Consider the following 22,645-nt stretch of genomic DNA (forward strand, 5'->3'; position numbering starts at 1 on the left):
ATTTTCGTAACATACTTAAAAATCAAGATAAAACATTAACTTCGGTTGCACCGAAGCTAGATTGTGCGTCATAAATAAAGAAGTTCTCTCTTTTCTGCATTTGTGAATGGTTATTAATCCAGCTTAATACTCTAAAACAGAAATAAATACGATAATAAAATAAATACACAAACCAGAAGCAATCTGCTTAATATATTTATCACCTGCAATAAATTACATGCTTCATGGCATTACTTAAACTCAAGATGTGAATCTATTTAGCTACTCGAATTGCAAAATTGGTTATTCACCTCGAAAAGTGCGAACATTTTTCAACGCAAATGCATTATTGAACTTGTAAATACGCCCAATTGCAATTAAAAGTCGAATCGTGCAGCAACACAAACAAACTATTACTACTCTACATACACACAAACATAGAAATAGCGCAACTTTAATGCCGCAAACGCAGCCAACATACAAATGAAAATGCATAATTATATATACATATGTGAGTAGGAGACATATATATGTATATATTATACCATACTTATATATTTATAATATAAATGTAAGTATGTTTATTGGCATTACAATAAACACACTAACAAATCAAATCGCGCCACATTTTCCAACGCCAACGTAAGCAATTACAAACGTCAACTGCAGCGCAGCGCAGCAACACCAATAGCAACAACCAAAGCAACATCAGCAATGACTGTGGAATGCGGTTTTGACAAGTTCTACTAAATTGTACAGGCCAACAACTCCTCCTTGCCTGCCGCAACGCAATCCATGTTTGCCTGTACGCACACACATACATATATGCATAGGTATAAGTGCATACGTGCAGCTCGAGTTGTTGCCTAGTATAAATGCAACCGATATATGCAGCCGCATGTACGCACCTTCCGCCAGTTCGAAAGAGGTAAATGAATTGGAAATAGGCAGCGTGCTAGTAGCACGCTCACATACAACTACACATACACACATACAAGTAGAGGCTGCCTGACTACTATATAACTCAATTGGAGGCTGGCCAAATACTAACACTGCCATGTATGTATTTATGTATGTGTGTGATTACTGGTAGCCAGTAATGGGTGCAGCAGCTGCAATAACAACAAACAACCTTTATTTATTGTATAAAAGATAAAAGTATTTGATAGAAAATACATGTACTAAATACAAAAAACAAAATCTAGAAATATTTTCATATGCAGCATTTGGCGTTTGTTGGGCACTGAGCGGCTTTGCTCGCTGTCGAGCGACGTGTGTACGTACATGTACAACGGTATGCACATACATATATGCATCTGCAATGCATAAGTAGGTGTATCGGTATGTTTATAAGGAATGTGAAAATGCAATGCGGCTGACAGGGTGGTGCTGTGCAGTGACTTTTTTATAATTGAAAAGTGGAGATGAAATAGAAATAATTTTAGAGTGTTAAAAAAAATGTTACATATGTACATATGCCTATGTAAAAACTTAACAGAAAAATTACTATTTTCAAACTTTTCCTAAAGGAACTTGATTTTGATTGGTTAGTTTGTATGGCATTTCTTCGGAGAATGCTCTGTTGCTTTGGACATTAATATATGCCAAATTTCGTGAACATTTGTCGTCAAAGGTAAAAGTTTTTCATACAAGCACTTTCCGATCCATCAGTTTGTATAGCAGCTATATGCTATAGTGGTTCGATATCGGCAGTCCCGCCAAATGGGCACTTTTTGGGGGAGAAAAGGACATTTGTAAAATTTCCGATCGATATCTCAAAAACTGAGCGACTACTAGTTTGCGTTTATACAGATAGACAGAAGGACAAACAGACAGACGGTCATAGACTTAGCTCATCATGCTAATCATTTATATACCATACATGTGTATTTTGTTGGATATCTGAGTTTTCTTTCGCGGAGTTACAAAGTCGTGGCAAACTTTATACACTCTGTTTGTATGCCTTATTCTGATTTGAATATTTTTTGGTTTTCATAGCTAAAATTAAGTATACATAATAAGTAATATTTATACAATTACTCGTTCACCACAACCCTAAAAACATGCAATTCCAGCGGGTATTCGCAAAGCCCTCTTGAGCTATAAGTACATATATATATAAATATATATATATATACATATATCGAAGTAGATTCCCCTTGCTTGTTCGCGCAGCGTTTAACGTTTTAACCTTTTTTTCAAACGTGTAGTGCATGCAACAAACTTTTCTTGCAACCTATGCGAGCGCATGCAATGAATATAGAGAAAAGTCCGCAACAATTCTATGACAAAAGACGCCTTCACTTCTCGCGCGCTGTATATGTAACACACATACTTGTATGTATACATACATACACAATGTACCATATGTATGCTGTTTGTGCCAATTGGCATTCTCCATAAAATTGCTGTCGATGCTTTGTTGCAGCATCATTATAAGCAACAACGACTAGCTGCATAGCCACAAAAGTGCAATGAAATGGTTGTGTCGGTTAGCATATGTGTCTGTGTATGCATGTTATGTGACAACAAAGTCAGTAAATGCTGGAAATGCAACCGTGGGCCGACGTATGCACCATCTAAAAAGGGCCGGTGCGATTGTCAAGCGATTGGAACGTTTCGTTTTTTTCTTTGGTATGCGCATTCTTTTATAATTCTAGAATTTTTTCATTTCCGCGTTCGCTTAGCGGCTTATTGATTAATTATGCCCTTTGCGATTTTTTTTATATTTTTGTATAAAAGTTTTCTAGCATAGCTAACATTGTTTTAATTTGTTTTTATGCATTATCCGCTTATTTATTAACTGTACATTTATTTTGTATCATTTATTTTGCTTTGATCGCGTTGCTTTTGTTTTTGTACCATTTTCGCCTCTTTGCTGTGGTGGATCTGCCATCTTTTATTGTTGTAAATGCAGCCACTGCTTATTTCTTACATTTTATTCTGCTTACTGTTGTTGTTGTTGCCATTGCTGCTAGCTAATGCAGCTTTAGTAGCCCATAAACTAGCGCTGAAGCCGGTTTGGCTGCGTTGTTGTCACATTTAGCAGCAGCGACAACAACAATAACACCAGCAACAACAAAAATTAACAATAACAACGCAAAAATAGCATCAGCAAGAGCAACAACAATAACTACAGAAACACCAATAACACCAACAATGCCAGCTACAACATTAGAAGCTGCACTTACAACAACAGACGTTCGCTAGTCGTGGCTGCTGGCAGTTCGATTCTTATTGCCAGCATTTGCTTTTCTGCTTATTTTTTACAGTTGCAATATATTGCATCTCAAGTTCTATGCAACTTGATATCATCGAATTTTGCTTTTAGTTTTTCATTTCAACTTCTTTTTAACTGTTGCGTTGTTGCCTTTGTTGTTTTGTATAATACGATTCTATATCCCGACAGGCATTGCTGTCATAGTTGTCTGACTGGCGCAGCAGCAGCAGTTACTTGCGCACAGTCTATAGGTATTATGTTGTTGTTGTAGTGATTTTTACTCCTAGCCTATCCAATGAGTTCACCGCAAGCTCGTCGCTATAAGCGTGTGGGTTTGCTTAATGCCATTTTGATTGGAGCGAATGGTCGATGCGAGCGTGGCTGTCATGTGGCTGGTGTGCAAACAGGGTATTAGGATGCAAGAAAATTTTTTACTAGTCAAAACTATTACAAAGTGTACATTAAGTGATGTTGGATGTGCGTTGGTAGAAATCTTTCTTTACGTTGAATATAAAAATTTAGATATTGCCTTAAAATCGTTTAAATTTTTAGTTACTTTGGAAACTGAAAATGTTTAAATCTCCAAATGCGAATATAAATTAAAAAAGGAGACATAACTGATTTTCAGTGTGTTCTTACTAGTTCCAAATTAGATGATAATGACTAGACTATATATAAATTAAAATATCGCCAGTAAATTTGTTTTCATGTCATGTGCAACTACTATCAAACTAGTCCTGACCTAGCTAATGACTCGACTACATTTAAATTCAAAACTAGGCACTAAATGAACTTAAAATTCCAATATTACAACATTTACCACGTCTCAACACAAATAATTAAAATTTATGGCGGTTTCGAAATGCTCACAACTTCAAATTGGAAACTGTCATATTTCATTGTCACTTGAGCCTCTTTTAACACTAAAAAATTATTGCTCAGGCATACATTCTTTGGTGAGGGCAAACCACATAACACCAAATACATATGTATGTATGTACGTATATGACAACACAACAACATCAACACCAACAACAACAGTGTAAGCATTATCGCAACGCGTTCAGCTTATGAAAAATAACGCTTGTCTTGAGTATCGATTTATAATAACTCTGCTGTCATACTTTTGGCATTTTTTCCAGCAAACGTGAGCAGAAAATTAAGTTTTCTGTGGCCAAGCAGCAGAAAAACCACCACAACAACAACGACAGCAACAACTGCAAGAACGAAGCGATTTTTTCGCTGGCCGCCGCACTCATGTGGCTATCGTGCATTGTCCACCGTCGAAGTACTCAGCCAAGCACTACTAGAACTTGCATACCACTCACACAAATACACACATACTTACATACTATACTTAGAGCACATACTTAAGTGCAGCATTAATGCTTATAAGCGCTGATAGCAGCATATGTAGAGTGCATTACAAATGCGCATACATACAAACACATTCGCATTGTATGCCATATATGTATGTAGATATGTATGCATGTAATTTATGCGCAAAGCGTTATTTATGCTTATAGTAAACGCATAATCGAGTCGTTCACATTCTCGGCCACGGCTCTCTGCATATGTGCACGTCCGCAAAAGATTTGTAGTCAGTCAAAGCCCGGCTTGACCACACATAGCTAGACAACGCTGTAACCGCGCCTGCGTGCCGCAATCAATTGTTGTACAGCCATAAGCTCCGCTCTGCGATATGGCTGGCAAGATTAGCAGCGAACTGAGTTGGGCGATGAGTTAAACTAGGCGGTGGCTTAAGCTACAAGCAAACAAATTTGTAAATATATATATATAAATATATTATATATATATTTTTTTCAATCACAAATAATAAATATATTTCTCGGAGGGATTTAATTTTTAAAGATTACAAACGGTTTATCTCGATTTCGGGTAAAACTACGGCTCGTATGATATAAAGTTAATGGCAAAGTTATAGGTAATAAAAAGGTTTAAAATCACCATTTTTTTAATCTTTTATACATTTCTTTTAACGAAATTTGGGTTAAACTATCATTTTTATGTAAACACACTCATTGTTTTGATGAAAATTATTTATGTTTTCACCTTATATTGATTTATCGGAGAGTATCCTAATTTTCCATCGAAAATTCTATACATATTTTAAAACAATTAAGATAAAAACACACTAATTAAGTTTTGAAACTATTGATAGTTGAATTTAACCAATTTCAGGTTTAAAAAAACTATACAAGCAAGAACAATTGTGTATATTATTTGTACCGCAACTAGAATACGCTTCACAAGTTTCCATACAAGAACTTGATTGTTTCGGGCAGTAATCCCTGCCAAATTTCGTGAAGATATCTCGTCAAATAGAAAAGTTTCCCATACATTAACTTAATTTTGATCGTTCAGTTTGTATGGCAGCTATATGTTATAGTCGAACGATATTAGAGGTTTCGACAAATGAGCAGCTTCTTGGGGAAAAAAGGACGTGTGCAAAATATCAGATCGATATCTCAAAAACTAAGGGACTGGTGTGATCACATATATTGTAGATAATGGATTAACCAATATTTCCGCCAGAAATAAAAATACGCTTTAACTTAAGTCGAATTAAGCCACTTTAAGGTAATACATAAACATAATTGTAGAGTAAAATTTTCTTTCTTTCTTTCTTTTTTCTTTTTTTGATTTTCTTACTAAATGCCATTTTGTCTCGATATTCTGCTGCAGCTGCATTCCATTGTGGCAACATCATGCCATAAAATGCCAACAACGAAGCCAAAAATACGAAAAAGCAAAATATGAAAAAAAATAATCCATAAGGGGAAACTTAAAAATGCAAAACAAAAGCGGTAGCAAATTGCAGTTGCCGCGCTGTTGCATGCCACCATTGCATTTTCTGTCTTGTTGCTCATACACAGCTCGATGCAATTATAGTTGGTAGCTTGTTGGTTGTATGTGCTGGCTGGCTGTTGCCATCAACGCAGCGCTAACATCAACAGCTGCAATCAAAACACTGAAAAGGCAACTTGCAACACGTTACTTGTTGCAATTTCTTTGTAATGCAAAATGAATGGTGGCTGCCTGACTTGCTGCCACTTTAATTTTCACTCATTCGCTGTGTTTTTTTATATTTTTTATTATGGTATTTGGTTTTTGGCTTTTTCTGCTTTTCGTTTTGCACATTTAGTTTTGAAATATTTTTTAAAATGATTTTTGCATGCGACTTATTGATGTCATTTTCGCTTTGTCTTCCATTCCACAAATTGTGCTGCACCGCGTCACACACAAGTCGACAATTTGTCAAGCGTGCAAATAAATAGAGACCTGCATACGAGTACATACATATATGCATACGTATATACATATATATATTTTTTTGTATACACATATGTATACATGTGCGTGTATACGTGTCGCATTTGCATGTGTCATCTAGCGTGCGGCACACTCATCTGATTGCTGCTTACTGCAGTCTGTGTGTCTGGCAGGTCAGCAAAAGCCTCTTTCACTAGCCTCTCTGCGGTCAGTTAACTTCACCCAATAAAACCGCAATTTATGCATAAGCGCACATTCATATGTGTGTGTGTATATATATGTATGTACATATGCCTATTTATTTGTATAGGCAGCATTCTCACCACAATCGGTAGCAGACATTCTTTTCGATAATTTATTGTCATGTGTTTTCAGAAATATTCTGCTCTGCCGCTAAGGCATCGCATGTTTAAGTGCGTGTGTGTGTGTATGGGCTGACAAAGTCGACTTTACAGCGTCGGGCAGCAGAATTTCAAGAAAAAGTACACATTTGTTTGAAAATTCGTTATTTGATTGCATCCAGCTGCTTAACTTCCGAAATCATTATTTTATAGCCAAAAATCTTAGTGGCTTTTAAGCGGATTTTTTTTTTATTTATTGACTTGCCTTTTATATTCTCGGCACTTATGGTATGCACACGTATACACACATTCTTTGAACAATTAAGTGATAAGGCACCTATAAAGATTACCAAAAAGGCATTTGAATCATTGGACAAGCGGAAATATGGCACAAAGTTCAATGAAAACGGGCTGATAAAAAACTGAAATTCCTTTCAATTTATGGCATTCCAGTGGAACTAACTTTTGTTAATGTTGCTTTTGGTTTATTTTAGAAGCTTTTGGGTTTATCTTTTTGTATACCACTGTACTTTTTCCCATTTATAAAATCAATTATTGCTTGCTTTTTTTTATAAATAACTAAATTCCTTAGCTTATTGTAGCCACAAAGCAAATCCGACGAAATCATTTTAATGTGGGGTATTTTCGGCGCTATAAAGTAGTTGTAGCAGTGTGCGTGTGTAAACAAATAGATTAAATTGTGAAATAGCATTCAATCGAAGGACTGTGTGGCCATTAATAATTATTTAGACTTTAGAGACATATGTATGTGTGTAAAAATTCAGACCAGATTTAGGTAAATAAATAATTTGAATAGATTCTTGGAAATTTGCTGGCTGCTTGTTGAGCTGATATCATAAGATGAAACTTATAGTAGAAAAGATACAGATTTAAAAAAAACACTTTTTGGAGAAATTCAGCTTTTGTAGAAGCTTAGACAAATAACTTTGTATCAAAATTAAAAAATGGGTGTAAAATAATTATTCAACAAATTTGCCCAAAAAAAATTAAATAAATGTATAATATTATTTACCATATATTTTTTTTAATTTAAATGCAAAAGTAATATTTATGCAAAACAAAAATTAAGTTTTTATATAATTTTTTTTTAGTTTTATTTTATATGTACATACATATGTAAGTCCAAAAAAAAAAGTCATGCATCCTCTTAAAAACAATCGTTTTCATTTTTTTATTATAGACAATTTTTTAAAAATAGTTTAATGTTCTATTGGTTTTTTATTATTATATTGTTTGTGTTTTCAAGGTTTTCAAAATAAGTAAGTGTTGTTGCTTAAATTTCAAATAGTTTTTATGTCGCACTAAATAAATAATAAGGTTATGCGGAGAACTTGATTTGATTTCAATTAATTTTAGGACCACATACACAATTGTACACACTTATATCTGTAGAATTATAAACAAATCACACACATTTTTGATATTAAATTTTGTTTTTATGAAAAAAATTAGGAGAGAAAATAATTTGATTTAATTAAGTAGTTTCTATTTTAAGAAATACTATGTAAATAATAAATTGCTATCAAACAAATTTTAACAATAACATTAAAATATATCGTAGTCATTGTTTCTGCATTTCACATTACAGTTTTAATTAACTTTGTACGAATATTATTTGCACCGACTGTCAAACTAGAAAACTATTTATAATGTATGCGTGTAATTTTTCTCCCCACAATTTTTCAAAATCATATACCAAAATATTTGCAAATATCTGAAAATGTTTAAATAATTTGGCACAAATTTTTATGTTCCAAATTAATGAGTGCTCGCATGCCTCCGAAAGAGAGCGCAAGAGAGAAACAACTCAGAGAGGAAAATCTAAACATGTTGAAAAATATAGATTTAAATGGAAAATTACTTATTTTCTGTCAGTCAACTATGACTATGCATATGTGAGCATGCAACAAGTGCTTACAACAAATGCAACGAAGACAAGAGTGCAAACATATCGATATGTGACTATGTGTATGCTTCATTTTGAGTGTTTTTACCTACACTAAGGTAAAAAAATTTCCTAAATAAGCTCTAAGCACTCAATCACAGCTTTGTTTGTTTGTATGTTTGAGTTAAAAGTGCCACGCGCCAGCAAACTTTTAAGTCAAAATACAAACAACAATACAAATGTATTAATGCCCCCGTTTACTATACACATACATATTTATCTACCCGGCTAGTTGACGGAAAATTTTGCGAGACTCAGACTTGCCGATTGCTAGGTGGAGATTTTCGCAACTGAGAAAAATTACGAGTGGCAAGCATATACAAGCGGGTGTACCAGAGTGTGGCAGTTAGACAAGTATACGAAAATGAGAGAGTCTATTAGCATTTTTAATAAGAACATACAATATACAAATTTTTTAAACTATTTCTGCAAAACATAGTAATAAACTTATGAAATCTGCTTAAATAAAATTGAGGTCGTCATTATTCTATAAGTTATATTTAAGAACTCTATAACTATGTACCAGAAAAACTTTCTGTGTGAAAAAAATTATAATAATTTGTCTGTTATTTTCGCGAAATCAAAAATTATACGCAATAAATTGCGCAAAGCGGCTTCATACCCGTTAAGGCAAACATATATATTCTTATAGGCAAATAATAAAATGTCTTCAATCTTAGTAATTTCTTAGAACCGCTTAATTAATTGACTTCGCCTTGAGTAACCGTGGCCGCCTTTTTTCCGCTTAAACCCACAATTAGAACATTTCCTGCTGGGCCTTCCTACTACAGTCGACTAGTCACACGACTGATTCAGCGCATATAAAAGCAGCACATACGTACATACATATATACTTCGATTTACATATAAATTATATATTTGTATTTATATTTTCTTTATGAATGTTTCTTGCTTTGTAATGGAGCGGCAGCAGCCGCAAATGCCACGTATAATAATTTGCAAAGACTTTGCAATGTGGAAATGAAAATGGAAAATTAATTTCATAAATACACACAAATAAATACATACTCGTACATAAACATATGTGAGTTGGTTTGTATTTAAAAAATTGAAGGAATTCACTTAATATTTTATATAAATATATGTATACATATATTTAACAACCAATAAAAGTTTAAATACTTTATCAAAAACTAATACTGTAATAATAGAAGGTACATTTTATTAACTTTTAAGCCCTTGGAAATCAAAAAATGGGAATAATGCGACTTGTGTAAAGAAATATTTTTTATGGTTTTAAACATCAAATTCCTAAAAACTTTTATAAAAATTTTAGGAAAATCCAATTTAAAGCCAAAATAAAATACTCTTTGCAATAAAGTTCTCTTATTAAATAATATCTTTTGTTAAAGGTATGTTTTAGGAGTTTTTAGAAATTATTAATAAATAAAATATAATACATAATATAAAAAGATAAATAGCTATAAAAAGTATATTAAAAAGATTATATATGTACATTCATATTTATGTAGATATATCAGTTTTTTATTTTCGTATATGTTTTATTTTATTTAATTTCATTAATAATAACATAAAAAGGTTTATTTTAAATATATTAAAATGCATCTTGAAATCGTTTTTCAGTTTGGTTTATCAACATAAATATTAAAAATTACATAAAAAGTATAAAAAATATATGTAGAGATATAAAAACAGCAAAAATAAAATTTAACAATTTATAAAAAAAAAATTAAAAAACATCTGTATTTTTAATAAATAACAAAAGTACCCGTACAAATAGAATTAAATTAAAATTCCGACAATATACATTTTTTTAACTATTTATTTACTATAAAAAGAAACAATCGCTTGTAGGGCTAAAAAATAATTTTAAATCGCACATACACTACGCATGATACTATTTTCACAAAGCTTGTTACAATTTTTGCTGGCAGGGTTTTTTTCGCGAACCAGTACAAATTAGTGAAGCAATTATATGCCGAGACTTAGTGATATGCGCCACAAGTGATACTCTACGCCGAATGCACCGTCATATTCTCAGGCATTCGGAAATCATTTCCCACCAAGTATGCACTGACAAAGCCACAAGTGCACATATATCTCTAAAGCTTTCCTGCAGATCTGCTCGATTTTCACATTCTCACATACAGGCTTCTATATTCCTGCAAATAAATCATTTACGTTGCTATGTATGTACATATGTACGCGTGTGTGCGTGAGTAAGTTTAAAATTGTAAATGCAGCAAGATTGCATTGAATTGCCACAGTTGCAATTGTAGACTTACTTGAATGCAAGTTTGTTTAATTGAAGCACTGCAGCTACTCGCTTATTCGCTTTTCTTTGCCTTTTTCGCTAGCTTGCATTTCCTTTTTGGCTCCCTCTTTTTGCTGCTAGCGTTTTATGTGCGCGCATATAAGTACGTATACGTACGTGTACGTGTGTATTACAATTTCAATTGCACTTTAGGTCATTTTGCCTTACACTTTGTGCTATGCTCTATGCTGGCAATGAGGGGCAAAATACAAACAAAGAACAAGCAAGCAACAACAATGACAACCGTGATATGGATAAGAAATGGAGCAGCGATAAAATGGTGGAACAAAGAGTAATAAGAACTTGCCAATATCAACTGTAAGTGCCACGCTTTGCGCTGCTTTGTGTGGCAATCAGCATCGTCGCGGCGGGAGCAATGCATCCGTTCGACGCTGATATGAAACTAGCTACAAATACGCACTTATATTATATTATATATATATATATATTGCAACATTCAAAACATATACGTATATATGTAGGTCTATGTGAAATAATATTCTCATTTTGTTTTGTGGCATGTATTAAAATGCGCGTGAAAGGATACATATATATACGATTAGATAGTTGGTTTGAATAGAATATTTTTTTTTCTTTAATGAATGCTTAAGCGTATGGAAGAAATGAAGTCGTCGATTTCGTTAAAAATATTGTTTTTAATATACATATTGCATTAAATATTTATTTTTATTAATATTTATTTAAATTAAAAAAAAAAAATTTTAATTATTATCCTTTACTATTTATTGAATATTATTATTTTTAAATGACTTTTTTAATGTTACTGTATTTAATTTTATACAATCATTAAAGTTTATTTATTTTTATTGATTCTTATTTTCAAATTTTGGTAATCACTTATTAAATATTTGGACTTTGAAATACTTTAATTTAATTTAATATCTTCCATTTAATTTTTTTTGTTTTATTTTTTGTTATTTTATTATGTTATTATTTTTATGTTTTACATTTTAATTTAATTTAATTTCATTCTAATTCACTTTATTTCATTTTTCGTTAATGGTTTAATGAATTTTATTAATTTAAAAATTACCTTATTTTTACTGCATTTTATTTAAGCATTTTTTAAATTTAATTTGTTTACTTTATTGTTTCGATTTTGTTCTATTTTATATAATTTTATTTTATTGTTGAGTAATGACTGTAAATGAAAGGTAGAAGCAAAAGCATCAACAAATTGCACGTCAGCCAACTGGCGAGACATTAAAGCTATGCAAATACACGAAAGAATTCACGTCAGATTCGGTTGAATATTTTATATGACCTTTTTTACTTTAATAATATTGCATCATAATTTAATTGGGAGGAAGTAAACAGTGACATTTTTGACGTCATTAGTTGTTGTAATGTAATTTGCAAGGAGAAATGTTTTCAAAAATTTTTACAATCATTATATAAATCTAAAATTTTAAAATTTAAATCCATGATTAAGTCATAGTAAAACTAATTTTTGTATATTTTTAATTATTTCTTTTTTTTTATTAGTTTCAAAACTGACTTCTTCTCTGAAAACTACATAAACCACTTGTGTGCGAAAATATTAAAACCAAAAAAATCATTTCAAATTGACTGCGTCAGCGAAAGCTGAGACGTTATCGACGGCAAACTGAAGTAAGTGCTCGATTTAAGGCGAACGCTCACTTCAAATTTTTATTTATATCAACCTTAAGCAAATAAACGAATTCATATGCAAAGCTTTTTTCTTCTGCTAAATATCAACTCAATATGAAATATACGAAGTGAATAAACAAGAAGCTTTATTAAAAATGTTGCGAAAACTAAACTGAAAATAAATACGGAAAATATGCACAGCAGTGTGACAAGTTGAGAAGTAAACAATTGCAAGTTTATATAAATTCGTAAATCAATAAAAATGAAACTTTAAACGCGGCCGTGTACAAAACCCGCCGATCTTCGTTAAACTGATGATGATGACACTCACACGCACTGGCGAACCTGAAGCGCGACAAATGTGCGTTTATATTACAAACCGCTGCACACAAGTTAATATTTGTATATATGTGATTATCTCATATAAGAAAATAAATAAAATAATTCACTCTTTATTAATTTTTTTATAATATTTGTTGAATTTTATTTGTTCGTCAGTGTTATAAATGGTTAAGGAATTTTTATGGCATTTTCGACGATCAATAAAGTCTCGCACAATTGACAAATGTCAATTAGCAACAAGAGCGAACCGCAAAACCGTTATCAACAGTCAGCTAGACGACAATGACCGACACTGCCCACGATTATATACGATTGATTGCCGCACAAGAGCGATAATGCACGAAAAAAGTTAAATTATGCGCTCAACAATTACTTTACTCGTATATGTATGTAATGCGCTGACAATGTAGATGTCTGCATTGTTTGGCTTGTCGTTGCAGCTGGATGTCTAATTTAATGTTATTATTTGCTGATTTTATTGTGTTTTCTGTTTCTGTTGCGCTATCTTCGCTTGAAAACAGTTTAGTTATGCTATGAGTGTCAATTAACACGCTGAAAAACACACTATAATAAATGAAATACGAGAAATCAAAATTTTGGTTGTGAAAATATTTTTTTTTATCAATCCAATAAGCTTTAAAACTAATTTTATTTTTCTCATATTTTTCAAGGGAAATTGATTGTAAATAGAATACGCTACATTATGACAGAAATTAAGACCACAATATTGATGACAGCATTTTAATGCATTTTTATTTATATACAATACAATACATATGTAAGGCCGTTAGTGTGATCGAAAGTGTGTCCGAAGTGTGTTTGAGGTGAGAAAATTAAGAATTACTCACTCGAATGTATAATTAGTGAATAAAACTGAAAGTATGAGCATATCAATTTGCTTTCTCTCGAGTTTCGGGATTAAGCACACCAACATATATTTGTATATGCATTTATTAATATATTTGTACATAGTCATAAATATATACTTTTACTCAAAAGATCTTTCATCAGCTGTTAATGAGTAAGCGCTATATAAGATTTTGTCGTGCTTTTATAGTGTTTCATATTCAGAATATTTCATTTTAAATATTTTTCGGAAATTTTTAAAATAATATACTTTAGTGACTCTGGTTTTTTCTTATTAATCCACATAAAAAACACACATTGAAAATTATTTCTTCAACCTTTGATAAGATACATATGTATATATATATGTGGATCTCAAATTAATATCCAACATCATTGCTCAAAGTTCCTCACATCTTTAAAAAAAATATTTTCTGTTCAAATTAAGAATCTTCATCCCTACTAGGAAAAATGTTTTCTTTCATTTCATTTCAGAGAATTTGACAATAAAAATGATTTCTAAAAGTAATTATTGTTGAAAGATGATTTCTAAAGACGCTTATAAGGTCTGCTTTAATATTGTAAACAAATGTGATTATATTTTTTATAAGAACAAGTATTTCTATAGTAAAAAAATTATCCGCACTGATTCAGAAAAAATATTGTATACTTATAATAATAAGTGTAAAATTTGAAAGCTGCCATGAAAAGTTTTAGTGTCACCTTCCTTGAGAAATAAACTACAGAAATATTTCGTTTAAAACCCTATATAAAACCTGACATTTTCACAAACTTCATCAAAGCAACCATATATTTTAACAAAATAAAAAATATTAATTATCGTAAATTACTACACATTGAAAAATATTTGCGATTATTATGTAGAAATATAAAATAGCTAAGTAAAATAAAAGCAATTTCAACTGACAAAGTTAAACATAATGATGAACGTACTATTTTTATACATTTTCTCAAAATTTGCATCCATTTACATGTAAAATATAATTTTCCAAAATAAATTTATCAAAATTATCCGAATAGAATATTACAATAAATTGCTAAGTTCTTCTAATGTTTTAGGTTCTAACATAAGATCCCTGTTTTAAGCATAAACCCTTCACTTTAAAAATATGTTCCAAGAATTTATTATTTCCAAACGGAGATACAAATTACCTACAAATACTTCTTACTTAATTAACGAACGTATGTCCATGTTTCATCTAAAAAAATTCAATTTCACTCTAATTTTTTCTTTAACCCCCTTTGAACTCGACATCAAAGTGCACTAAAAGCGATGAGCGGAAAAATTCTGAATTCCAAAAACTAAAATTTTCAATGCATGAGTGCACATTCCAATCATTTTACAAGTACGGCTGCTTCCACGAACAACACAACTCATACACAAACACACACATACCCGCAGTGTCCACAGTCCTACCAGAGAGGCGTGAAGAGCGAAGGCAAAAAGCGTTTTCGATTCATTTGCTGAAGAAAAGTCGTAGGCTGGAGCTACTTGACAGACAAGACAGACGAGCGTTTAGGCGGCGAGGCAATATGTGTGCATTTGAGTGACTTTGTGTGTGTAGGTTGTGGAATGTCTACAAACTTATATGGAGTTACAAATTTTCAAACTAATATATTCATATATAATTGTATTTTCTGATGTACACTCATGTGTAAATATGTTTATGTTATATTTAGAGTCATACGTCGGTTTGAAAAAGTGTGTGATTCGAGATCGCATACACGCGCAATTAGTCACACGTATATGTGCGTGCGTGTGTGTGTTTCGAGGGCGATCAGCATGTTGGAAAAGTTGAAATAAATGAAAATGAAATGAAACCAAAACGTAAACGAAAACGAAAACAGAAATAATAAATAAATGAAAAAGGAACCATAACAACAAAAAGCCGACAACTCGCAAGAAGAAGAGAATTAAGCAAAACATTCCAATGCGATGATTAAGAGTCCAAGTATAGTTGAACTCGAATGTGGATTCGTGTGGAGGCATTTACACAAACAACAAGTACAAGCAATTTTAAACAGTTGTTGCAGGCAATGAGCACACGCGTGTGGCGGCCGCCACACAAACACATAGATATTTGTAGATATGTGTGCAGTAGAGCGGCAAACAAGTGGAGAAAAATTTGCAAGAAAATCAAGAAAACTGAAAATTGAAAAACTGTGTGCAAATGTATGCATTTAGCAATAACAACTACTATGATATATACATATGTTGCAGTTGCAAATAAGCTAAGCAGACGCATAGCAACGCTTTAATGTCTTTTATGAAAAATTGTTTTTATTTTACATTTTTGTAAATTTCCTTAAATAAAACTATCAATGCCCCCTATAACACCGTTGCACCCCAACGGTGCTTGCCACACTCACACACAGATGTTCGCTTGAACTCATGAACGCACGCATTTCGCAACAAGCGAACGTATGCAACAAATTTGTACATAAATAACTTTGTATATACATATACACATACACATATATATATGTGTGTGTGTATAGAGCACATACGTGTATGCTCAGGTTAATTATAAACAATTGCGAATATTTATGCCATGTGTTGTTACTTTTAAATTGTGTTTACGCACTGGCTAAAGCAATTTTCTCAGCTGCCAGCATGTAAATATGAAACTATACTACACAAATGTATATATGCACATATGTATGTAAAGTTGCAAGTATGCGCGTGAATTATGAAAATAGTGCGTGTGCTCGCTTTGCTTCCGATTTTCAAATAATAAAAAAAATTAAGATCTTGTACATAACACTTCTGTGTTGAAAGTGCGCACACTGAAAAATGGGAGAGACGGGCTTTTTTCACATGCATATTTGCTGGTACGACATATGTATGTATAGCCAGCCTGATTGCAGAAATTTAAATTGCCTCATAAATACTATATGCAACGAGTATGAGTTGCTTAAACAGATTAATTAATATTATTTATACATATTTTTACACGCACATGAAAAGAAACGATTTTTTTCAAAATTCACTTTGAAATTTTTTAACACTACGTCTACACAACAGTGTTAACTAAAAATATTGCAGGGACTGGAAGTTGACAGGCTGACTTACCTTGGCTACGGGAAATATTGAAGTTGAGTATTATTCATACCATAAAGTTAAAACAAAGTAGTTTTGAGAAGAAAATAAATTCAGATTTTCGATTCAAACTCAATACCTTAAAAAAATAGCGGATCATACTAGTTAAAATGAGCTATTCATTAAATAAAAATATATCTTTCAAACAGCCACTTTATAAAAATTACCATTTTTTTTTTTTGTGATATATTTATTTTTCTGTTATATAAATTTTAAGTTTTCCAAAAAATTCGTCAAATCTAGCTTATTAAGTATAAAAGAGTAATAACCACTTTTGAATTTCTCGAGCAGAGGAGTTTGGATCGAAGATGGTAATTGTTTCAGACTTCAACGATTTTTTATGTTGACATAATGAATGCAAAATGCTCGAATCTGAGGTTTATAATACGAAAGAAGTGCGAGTATGTTAAAAATAACTTGAAGTACAAAATCAATGAAAAAACCTTACAAAAGATCTTCCACGATCAGTGGTTTAATTCTCTAGAACGCAGTCATTAACTGACTAAAATCGAATGCTTATGTCAGAAGCTTTCATAATAAGAGTGGTGGGAAATTCGGTGCGGAGCACTAATTAAGAAGGTTAGGGTACTTCTCCTACTAAAACTAGAATTAGCCTTATTGAACGAACTCTCAGCTAATGTTGGAAATGAGATTAAAAAACTTTGTGTAGACAAAAGAGTATGAAAATTGTGCCGAATAATATACATAAGGCGAAATTTTTAAGATTTTTTGAGAAACCGTAAATATACCAAATATACTTTATGATAAAATTGTTGCAATAAATATTTTAAACAAAAAAAACCCTGCTAAATAAATATATCATATATATATAAAATATATGTATATATATGTGTGTATGTGATTGGTTTCGCAAAATCGCAAATAAACTCGATTATATGTATGTATATATTCAAACACATACAGTATAGGTTTTGTATTTTCTAATGGTTAACTCACAGAGCAAGTGATTTTATGCAACTAAGCATATTCATATGTACATATAGGCATCTATGTATATGGATATATGTATGTATGTATATGTAAATATTAACACATATGGTTGTATATGTTTACTTTTGGTGTCAATTTGGCTACATACCGATCGCGCGGATCCAGCCACGTTGTCTTCTTCGTATTATGATCGATGTAGTAGGTTTTCCCATCGAAATCGGTGGCGATGTCCCAACCATCTGGCAGTGGATACTCGCCATGATGTGTCGTTGTGTGATTGTGCTGCTGATGGTGAATGTGTTGTTGATGTTGTTGTTGTTGAAGATGGTGGTGGTGGTGGTATTGTGGCTGTTGTTTTGGCATAATTTCAATTTGAAATTCCTGCACGTTGTCGACGAGAAAATTTTTATGATTGCCAAGAAAAACGGTGGCACCGGCTGCTGACGCGGTTCTGCGTGCGTTCACCAGTGAGCAGTGGCTGTTGGCGTGTGCAACTGGGCGGCGCAAGGCGTCACTTAAAATATAAACGTGGAAATGTATATGCAACAGCAACAACAATTTATATGTGAACGTTGCACTAATTCATAAATGGCAGCAAAACCAACAAAATACGACGAAGTTAAAAGGCGTTTGTTGCTTTTTATTGTTTTTTTTTTGTTTTTTGCTTGAAAGCAGTTATTTTTGTTGCAAATTTGTCACTAAGCGCGATACTGCTGCTCGTTTTGTTGCTATTGCTAGCTTTTGTAACGAAAATGACTGTCAAATGCAGGCAATTTACGACAGCGCCGTAGACTACCACAACAGCAATTCGCGCGCTAACGTTGATGGCAACGACAGTGATGACGTTGTGAATGCATTTATTGGTGTTGTTGTTTTTGATGTTTGCGATGGGGTTTGGAATTGTGCTGGCGACAACATATTCGCCGCACTAATAATTTCGCTGTTGTCTGTCTTTCTGGTTGCACTGGCTGTTATCTTTTTATCTGTTGCTGGCAGACGATAACGCTCGCGTAAGTATTTGCACGCGGATATAGGGCAGCGCTAGAGACGCGTCTTTCAATTCGGTGAAATGTACAGTATATATGTGAGCGCTTGTATTTGCTGTGGCTTTTTGGGCGTTGCTGCTGCACTACTGCAAGTTGTAATCGCGAGCACTAATCAACTAGCTGAGCGGAGCGGTAAACTTTTTGATGAATGGGCAATTAAGCTGTGGGGCGGCAACAGCGCGCTATATTTTGAATGTGGTGTATCACTTTTTTTTCACAAACTTTCAATTAATTTTCACAATTTTTGCTCTTTTGCTTGCACAATTTTCACTTTATAATGCCTGGCTGGCACTTGATTTGAAATTATTTGGAATTCAGCACAGTTGTTTTCAAACTATTTGAAACAAATTTGTATAAGTGATTTTTTTCACTTTGCACTCCATTCACTTGTGATTGACGGCATTGGATTATTATAACAAATATATAAATATATGTATATGTATATAAATCGTTCACTCAAGACACGCGCGTATCGCTAAATGCCATGTACTCTTGTAAATATGTATGTATATGTACATATGTATGTATGGTAGATATGCAAATTGTGAATGTAACACACCATCCGTTAGATACACAGCGCTACATAATCAAAACAAAACGCATATATATAAATATCTACTGCACACTAGATAAATATATTAATTTATTTAAATACGTGAGTCGCGCACAAAAATTCCTCGCCTTGTACACGACGCGCTCACTCCAAACGCTACTAATCAGAGTAAAGGCGCGTTCGCTCTACTCGCTATAGTGCATGTGTGTATGTACAAGCAGTTCGATGGCGTTGCGGGCGTTAGCGCGCTATCTAGCTATAGCTGACTGGCGGCTAGATAGCTGTATGTAATTTGGCCACGATGGCTGCTCGGTGCTGACTGCTGGCAGCTGATGGTTGTTTGGTGCCAGTAGAGCAAATGTGCATGTATGGTTGTGTGTGTAATAGGCGCGGGCGGTTGAGGCGTTATTTTGGTGGCGCGCTCTGCGCGTTGCTACACTGCGCGCAATATGAAACGCACTCACACACTAACGCAGTCGGTTAGTCAGTTGTTGGTTGCGCTCCACGTTGATCGCGTCGATTTCGCGTCACTTTGCCGCGCTATGTACGCGCTGGTTCAACAAGCGTTGAGCGTCTCTCACTCTCTCATATAAACACACAAACGTAGGCAAGCATGGACACCATACTTTCGTTCTCCCTAACTGCGCGCGCGCGTGCTTAGCGTTTTTGTTTCTTGTACGACGATGTTCACTGTTCACTGTTGGATCGTTTCAAAATTGAATTCGTGTGCTGCTCCAACTTGTCGGCATCTCGTTTACGCGCACGGCCCCCAGGCGTCGGCAGCTAGCGCTATCTCTGTTGCTGCATTCCATTCCATAAAAAATTAATTATTTATTATTTTTTCATTTTAAAAATATGTATGTGTGTGTAGGTATGTATACAATTGTGCACTGATCGGTACGTTTTCTCGTGCTGCTGTATATTTGTTTGAGGGCAAATTCCTGTTGCTCTGGTATTTTTCTTTAACAATTGTATATCATTTATCCTGTGCGTTTCACAAATGATTACAGTTTTTTTGTAATTTTCTAATTAGATTTACTGTTGATTTCTAGATACTATTTTTACTGAGCTTGCACAATATTTATTTCACAATTCACTGTTTTTAGTTAAACATTATTTGCATTTTTCTTTTGTACACAACTTTGTGGTTTCAGTTTTATATTTTACTGCGCTTCACTTGTTAAGTTTCTAAACTAAACTGTATTTATGTTATTTAATTAATTTTCTTCGCATATCTATATCTCCGATGGTGTTGTTGGTGTTAATAGTATATCTTAAAGATAACTATTTTTTGTTGTATCTTAAGTCAGCGAGCACTTTCCGCAACGAAGCTACAATTTTAAAAACGAGTCGCTTATGTTACGAGCTACGAACACGGTATGATCGCATTGATCGTGCCCATTTGCTTTGGAGGCAATTCCGTTGCGTTTAGCTGGAGGAAGGCACTTTGAGTGTGGTAGTGAGTATTTGCACTTGCGGTAGTTGAGAATGAGTGCCCAAATAATCAATTGGCGTTGCCACATTGATTATATACAGTATTAATACTTTTAAAATGGTACAAGTATGACAGGGTCAGTAAGGAAGCTCATTATTAGTGGGTCGCGATATTGAAACGTCAAAGGTTTTCAAGTCCAAAAACGTAGCAAAGATCAGTAATTGGCAATTATGTTCTTATCTTTGGATGTAACCACGATAGGTAAAAATTTTTTATCCTATATACATATATAAATCTTCTGGACATGTGTTTGTAATTGAACTCCTTCTAAACGGCTGGACCGATTCTGATGAAATCAAGATTTGAGAATGGTTTAGATTCACGATTCGTTCAACTAGATAATGTTTTAACAATGAATTTTTTGCAAATTAGAATTCAGAGCAACGCAATCAACGTCTTCGTGCTAGTACATTAAGGTAACCGATTTGTTCAATGAGCTTAATCAGCTTATTTTCAAACGCGTTTTTCTCGACACGATTTGCTGCTGCGATTACTCGCAAACATATGATCCGATCATAATCAACTTTTTCTGCATATTCTGTAAATGGTTCCACATACAATAAGTTACCAGTTTTTTGAACTGATCCAAAATCCAATTTAGGCAGGCCAAAAACAGCCAAAACTTTGGGTAAAATTCAACCCTTTTTTTTGAAACTGACCTTAGGTCATTGTACGGACAATATATTCCAGTGAAATTTTTTTTCTTCAGATTTCATTCACTTAGAAGGCCGGAATCACTGCGACAGTGGAGCGCCGCCGAAGATCGCGTAAAACTCGAAACATATTTAATTTTTTGTTAAAAAATTGCTTGTGTATTCTTAAGTATGTATAAATATAATCTTACGCTAGTTGGTTTTTGTAACTCTCACAAATCTTTCTTTTTATAGGCTGTTACACTAGGTGTGCCTCTTAAGTACGATTACTCCCAAAACTTAGCTCGGGCTTAGTAAAAGGATGGAATGGTATATTTAAGTATCACTATATTCCAATTTTTAATAGTATAAACGTTATACTGAATTTAACGGACTCTATATTTTTTTGACAATTTTCAATTACTCTAAAATGGGATCAAGGTCTGTTGAGTATGTTTTTCATTCGAAGACGATTTTGGCCGTGTTCATGGGAGTCGAAATATCATTACCGTCTCTTTACTAAAAACTGAAAATGAACTCAAGACCATCTTCCCTACATAATGAAAGTTTTCAACGCTGTACAGTACCTAGCTATTCAGACAACGTATCTATGTACATCTCAGTTCATGTGGCAACATTTTCAAGTACTCTCTTGAGACTCCCTTTAAATACTAACTCTAACAAAAATATAGCAATTGCATAGTCTAGCACGAAAGAGCACGCTTTTTTTAACCTTTAACTCAATAGATAAACAAATTATACACATATAAGAATTTGTATTTATATGTGTAAATTTTTTATTTGTACCCTCTTCTCACAGCGTTTGCAAAATTTTCTATAAATATTTTAGATATTCAATGCTCTTCGCAAGTAAACTTATACAACAGAACCGAAATACTATTTCTACCCACAAGAATAAAGTTATATATTG

The 22,645-nt window shown here is 33.1% G+C and overlaps 1 protein-coding gene across 1 annotated transcript in view; it reads right to left on the reverse strand.

The window, feature by feature from the left end:
* Positions 1-20,970, reverse strand: part of kibra (WW and C2 domain containing protein kibra) — a 48,014-nt gene extending 27,044 nt beyond the window's left edge. Inside the window, exon 1 of the mRNA XM_036368869.2 lies at positions 18,137-20,970. Within this exon, the coding sequence (XP_036224762.2) occupies positions 18,137-18,351 (215 nt within the window). The 5' untranslated portion in view covers positions 18,352-20,970. The remainder of the gene's footprint in view (positions 1-18,136) is intronic.
* Positions 20,971-22,645: the final 1,675 nt, after the last annotated feature.

This window comes from Bactrocera oleae, chromosome 2 (genome assembly GCF_042242935.1).
Source record: "Bactrocera oleae isolate idBacOlea1 chromosome 2, idBacOlea1, whole genome shotgun sequence".
Taxonomy (NCBI): domain Eukaryota; kingdom Metazoa; phylum Arthropoda; class Insecta; order Diptera; family Tephritidae; genus Bactrocera; species Bactrocera oleae.